We start from the raw sequence: 6,451 nt of genomic DNA, 5'->3' as shown, positions 1-6,451 counted from the left end.
ATGACGACGTTGGATATCATGATGCTTACAGGATAATTGGAGGTCGGAAGGTTCCACGAGGGAAAAATGTCTACGCGGGAATAATCTCTACTCATTTGGAATATTGAATATAAGGTAATTTACCGAATGACACGTTTGTGACGCCTATGCTATGAATAATGAAGAAAGCAATAGCCTAGATTATGTTAAAAAACATTTGCAGTAACTTCCGTATTTTGTTATAGAAAGTAGATAGGACTAGCTGCTAGTCAATGTCACATGGGCCAGCGGTCAGTCTGCCATAATGACCTTGCTAGCTCAGCTAGCGTTATTATCTTAGTAGCCACTAGCTAACATTTGCAGGGATGCAAACAGCGCGCTTTTCGGCGCCTCACGCTTTTTTCACGTCAGTTTGGGTGACTTTGGGTGACAAAGTCATCTGAAGCCTTTCCATAGCTTATTGTGAGGGACAGAAGTCTATTTACATCATTATAGTTTACAGAAACTCGTTTTCCCTCCTCTGCGGCTGTCAATCATTCTCCATTCAGTGGCGCCTCCTCCGGTTACAGCAGGATGCACGGTAAAACTCTCTCCAATATGATATATTCACATTATAATGCTTGATCTGTAGATAAAACGATCTGTAGATATTAACTCAACTATTCACCTTAAAAAAAAAAGTATGAAAAAAAACTGTATCCTACCAGTCATTGTACAATGTAAACATTGTAACATGTTGTCACTAAACTTCATAAAATTCTATTTAGTTACCAAATGTTTTGATAAATCACAATTACACTTATTGTGATGCAATATTTGTTTTTACATATCTCAACCCCCAACAAAAATCTCACTCCAAGCTAATGCAGGGATGATATTGTGTATATTGACTACAGGAAGCATTGTGCAAAAAGCACGAGGGAAATCAGCACCTTTTTATGTGTATGAGTTGGTGGTGAGGCATCCTAGTAAAGGATCCTCCCCTATCCCTGTTGCAACGAATGTCACCTGCCAACACACCACTGCATCAGTGGTACTTTTATGGAGTCATTTCAAACAGATTATTACAAGTTGTTTGGAAGGAAATCTGTGAGGAGACCTGTGATGATTATGTGTGATGGGTCCCTTGTTCTGATGCAAGCTGTTGCCTACACTCTTTGTAAACTTTCTTTGGAGAGCTTGCTCAGTGTGTGCTATGACATTGTCACTAGTGTTTTATGGTGTAAACACCTTCTACCTTGTTTTAATTATTCTCAGGTTAAGGTAAAGTAAGTCAAATTCATTCTAAATAATAAGTATTTGAATGTCCATTCCATAGCTTAATGTGAGGGACAGAAGTCTATTTACATCATTAAAGTTTACGGAAACTCGTTTTCCCTCCTCTGCGGCTGTCAATCATTCTCCATTCAGGCGCGCGCGCCTCTTCCGGTTACAGCAGGATGCACCAGGTAAAACTCTCTCCAATATGATATATTCACATTATAATGCTTGATCTGAAGATAAAAGGCTGTGGATTTGCATAAAATGACTTTATTTTGTTGGAGTTTGTTGCTGTTTTTAAATGACTCGCTACCGTGTGCCTGTTAGATCACACACATCACAAGGACTATGAATCGGCATCAAATGCACAATAACTGGAATTTAAAACTGTGAAGAAACAAGTGATCACTAAACTGTTGGACAGATACACTAGGATTTGTGCGCTCGACATTTCTTCGCTTTGTGCTGCGAACTTTTAAATGCGCACTTGTGCAGCGCTGCACACTGTGACTCCATGTTGCTTTGAGAACATCATTCTGCACCCGCGATGCGCATACGCGCTTTGTGCCGCTCTGTTTTGAAGCGTTTCATATTATCATGGTTTTGCGCACCCAAAAGTCCCTAGTTCCTGGGTAAAGTTTCTGTGGTCAAAACGGGCCATTACTATAGCCTTGGCTTTCGTTAGCGTTAGTAGCCGCTAGCTAACATTTGAACTTACTAGTACTGGCTTTCATTAGCGACATTAACTTATTAGCTGCTAGCTAGCGTTATGAGCTTACTAGCCGCTAGCTAACATTTGAACGTATTAGCATTGGCATCCGTTAGTGTTTTTATCTAATTAGCCGCTAGTTAGCATTATTGTCTTACTAGCCGCAAGCTAACATTATAAATGTAGCTTACTGTCTGCCTGCTAGTGTTATTAGCTCACTACTCACTACCTAGCTAGGGTCTAACATTATTAACTATGGAGTTATTGAAAAAAGAATTGCTCATAAAGACCTAGTTATCAACTGACCATGATCAGGCATTGACATTAAATTTATTGTCTACTTGTGCTTAAAGGACAAGTTCGGTATTTTACACTTAAAGCCCTGTTTACAGATCGTTTCTGATGAAATAGAACGGTTAAGATTAAAATTTGGACACATGCTGCTGTCCCGAATATTTAAGGTTTCTTTCGCACTTTCTCTTAAAAGCACCAATTAAATTCAATGTGAAGTGAAATCACATTTACAACATGGCACTTGACAAAATCTGCAAGTCACTAAAATTATTGTGCCAATATGTTTGACAAAATTTTCTAAAGTAGAAAATCATCATACCCTGTCAAAATCGTTACCTTTTGTCACGATATACACCCTGGAAATTAAAATAAATTAAACCTAAATTTTGCCAGCTGTATTTACACATTAAAATCTACACATCAAAATAAAATAGCATTTACAAAAATTCAGAACAATTATTTCAATTTAATTAGTGAAAATACCTGGTTTGGATAAGTGATCAGCCCCTTAGAGTCACCAATATAAAATTGCTCAGGTACAACCAGTCACTTTCCAGATCACACACCATTCTAATTTTTTTTTTTTTTTTTTTTTACTTGTTCCGGACAAGTGGACAAGCATTAATGTCAATCCCTGATGATTCAGATTATTGCAGAGATCTTTAAATAGTGGTACAGAAAAAAAAAAGATGTTTTTAGAAAAACATTTGGGTGATTTGAGGATGGTCATTCTGTGAGTCACATCAGATTAAATGGTTCAACTGCGCAAAAATCATATTTAACAAGTTCTTTGTCAACAGGTTTGAAGTAATTGCCCTGGCAATGCAGATGCACAAGGTAAGTACAGTTCAAGTAGTAGCCATATTGAGTAGCTGAATGACAAAATACAGTATACTGTCTTTTTGTATTCTTTTGGGTAACTTTACTTTGCTGAAAAAGTTTTTTTGGTGTATCACATGTAATTGTGTTAACAATTCGTTATAGCCTAAATAGTGCAATTAAATTATTCGGCACAGGAGGAAGTCAGTAGGAAGAGGTTGCGACTAAACCCGGAAGGTGTAGCACTGCAACATGTGCGTAGTGCCACAGACCACACATGTTTTTAGGAGGCACGACACATAAATCCAATAAAAGGCCAGTTTAACATGAAATGTTTTACAAAGTATTTGATTTTTCACAATTCTGGATTATTTATGTATATTTTTGTACAATGAATTTAGATTGCCTTTACTGTCAATAACAGTGGTTCCACAGTGCACTTGCATTCTTGCCACATCAGATGTGATATCTTTATGCATTTTATCTTGATAGGTCGTGGAGTGTTTGCCCTGTCCCCATTTCAAAAAGGGGATTTTGTTGTGGAGTACAGAGGAGAAATGATAGACTCTGCTGAATCTCAAGCTAGGAGGAAGAAGTATCATCCATCACAGACAGTTTTTATGTTTGACTTCTACTGGCATGGCAAACAATGGTGGTAAGAATCTAGTCAGCATTCAAACAGGTTAATTTTTCAATAGCATACATGCATCCTTCAATAACAAGTTCACTTTTTCAAAACTCTGGGAAAAAAGTGAACTCGTTATCAACCATATTATGTACCCAATTGAAAAAATATGTATGAACAGTGTTAAAGGGGAACACCAACAAAATTCTTTAATTGGTCTATGTTCCTAAATCACTTTAAGTCTTAAGTCATAATTTGACTCTCACTCTTATCAAGCCGTTCTCTTACCAAGGGAGATCAGAGCTGAGCTGGTAGGATTGCTACATCAGCTGGAGACATGGACTCTGTTCCGTCCAATGGGCTAAGATAGAACTTTGTGAAATAATGAGTAAATGTATGAAAATCAAATGTTCCTTCTCCGAGATAACACAACCATGGCGACCCAATGGCTTTTGGGACACAACCATAGACTGTAAAAAATATGGACAAAGCGTCTGTGACGTCACCCAGTAGCTGTGTCCCAATGTGAAGGCTGCATCCTTCGAAGCATGCAGCCTACGTGGCCTTCGAAGGAGGCTATGAATGTAGCCTTCATTGGATATCTAATTGAGCCACCAGGTGTCCCCAATTACCGCCTTTTAAACGGTGCGAGAGGAGAGCTGCCATCCTACATGACATTTGTGAAATTTCAAATTGCAATTGAAACGAGTAAATATGGAGCCAGAATTGGTCATTTTTATTTTTATTTTTTATATGTTACTGGAGGAGATGGTGGGGATTCATCCCCGGCGCCGCCGGGTGATGTATCTCAGGCTTTGCCAAGACCATGGGCAGGTAAATTTATCTGGTTTGCTGGTCCTTAATTGACGGATTACACTTTTAAATGTAGCTAATTATTGGTTCAACTTACTTGAATAATCTAATGATACATATGAAAATACAAAATACACAAAATGTTTTGAATGTTGACTTAAATCTTACCAAGATTCAATTTTATATAGTTTATTCTCTTGACCATGGTGAACATATTTTGACAGGTTTTTAAACCCTGTTTTGTTTTTACACAGTTTAAACATTAAAAAAATAAAAAAATAAATGTAGGATACACATTACTGCAACTAGTCATTTGCAGCTGTCACAGTTGCTAGGCAACAATACCTCCATAAGTTAGTTAACAACAATTTGTTAATAATGTGATGGTGGACTGTAAGGAACTACATTTGTTAAGCATTCACGTACAAATGTAAAGTACTTAAGTACTTTTTTCCCCTCACAGGACAGCAATACTACAAAAAACATGGTCGTTTACAATATGATGTATTTTTGTAAGTTAAACTACCCAACAGTAGGCTATATAAAGTACTTTAAATGTAACAACCTTCAACCTATTCAGAAGTAAAATGCAACATAGCAGTAATATTGATGCAAAACAATATATATATATATGTGTATATGGTGTTGCATCAATATTACTGCAATGTTGCATTTTACTTCTTTACTTTTACTCTTTTACTTTTACTCTTGATGCATTAGAGTATGCAAAATAACACATTTACTTAAGTAAGGTTTTAAATATGACTAGAAGTTTTTCCCCAATGTGGTACACAATTTCTCTTTTCCTTCTTTCCCTAATTAAGACCAGACCCCTGTACTGCAGAATAAACCTGGACGTTCCAGTGCTGGACAGGTTTTTTAATGAGATGGAAGACACTCGACCTGATTTTCGGCTGAGCAGGGAGGCCCTGACAGTGCTGCTGGACCTGAAATGACCGGCAACACGGATGGGGTTCCACAATAGAGACCCTGGTATTTCTTTTCTGACTGGCGTGTGGTACATCATACAGGGTCGTCTCCAGAGCATTTGATATGCCTCGTTCCACTGTCCACCGCATTGTCCACCGGGTCGCTAAGGAGGTGGTGGCCATTCGCCACCAAGTCATTCACCTCCCAAACACCCCAGAAGACCTGGAGGCAGTTTGCCGTGGGTTTGCAGGGCTGGCAAGACACCGGGCTTTCTTGAAAGCTGCAGGAGCAATCGACGGCTGCCATGTCTGCATCAAGCCTCCAAGCGGTCCTGATGGTCAATGCTACAGGAACAGGAAACTGTTCCTGTCCATCATCCTCCAGGCTGTTTGTGACCATCAGGGCCGCTTCATTGACACCTACGTGGGCTGGCCCGGGTCAGTGCATGACGCACGAGTGCTCCGCCACAGCCCACTGTACAGGAGGTCAGTGTACCCTCCTCCAGGGCACTTCATCCTCGCAGACGGCGGGTACCCATGTCTCCAACACCCACTTCCCCTCATCACTCCCTACAAGAGGCCAGTACGAGGTGTGGGAGCCCAGCGCTTTAATCTTCATCATTCCAGGGCACGCTCCATTATAGAGCGTGCTTTTGGGATGATGAAGACCAGGTTCAGGGCCATCTTCCTGCAAGCGCTGGAGGTGCACCACACCTTTGTACCTCACGTAAGTGAATTAAAAATACATTTTAAAAATACTGCAAAATAATAAACGCAATCTGTTAAAAAATATAAATGTATTCCTTAATTCCATTTCAGGTCATAACAGCCTGTGCCATCCTCCATAACATCTGCCTTGGGGTTGGTGACATCATGGCCCCAGAGTATGAGCATGAGGAGGATGATGCAGAGGATGAGGGGGAGCACGGTTTGGAGACGGTCAGTGGTGCTCTGTGGCGTGACCAGCTGTCTGCAGAGGTGTCTGCCCTGGAGGAGGTGCCAATTGACCACAACTATTTGTAA

The 6,451-nt window shown here is 39.7% G+C and overlaps 1 protein-coding gene across 1 annotated transcript; it reads left to right on the top strand.

Annotated features, from left to right (window-relative positions):
- Nucleotides 1-5,552: 5,552 nt before the first annotated feature.
- On the top strand, nucleotides 5,553-6,451 carry LOC309496436 (putative nuclease HARBI1; the record flags this gene model as incomplete). The annotated part of the gene is made up of 2 exons (XM_082166427.1): nucleotides 5,553-6,155; nucleotides 6,248-6,451. The coding sequence occupies 2 exons, from the start codon at nucleotides 5,553-5,555 to the stop codon at nucleotides 6,449-6,451; spliced, it is 807 nt and encodes a 268-aa protein (XP_082022553.1).

This window comes from Leuciscus leuciscus (assembly GCF_965113295.1).
Source record: "Leuciscus leuciscus genome assembly, chromosome: 4".
NCBI classification, from domain to species: Eukaryota; Metazoa; Chordata; class Actinopteri; order Cypriniformes; family Leuciscidae; genus Leuciscus; species Leuciscus leuciscus.
Note: the sequence above shows the minus strand (reverse complement) of the source record. Positions and strands in the feature narration are given on the sequence as shown.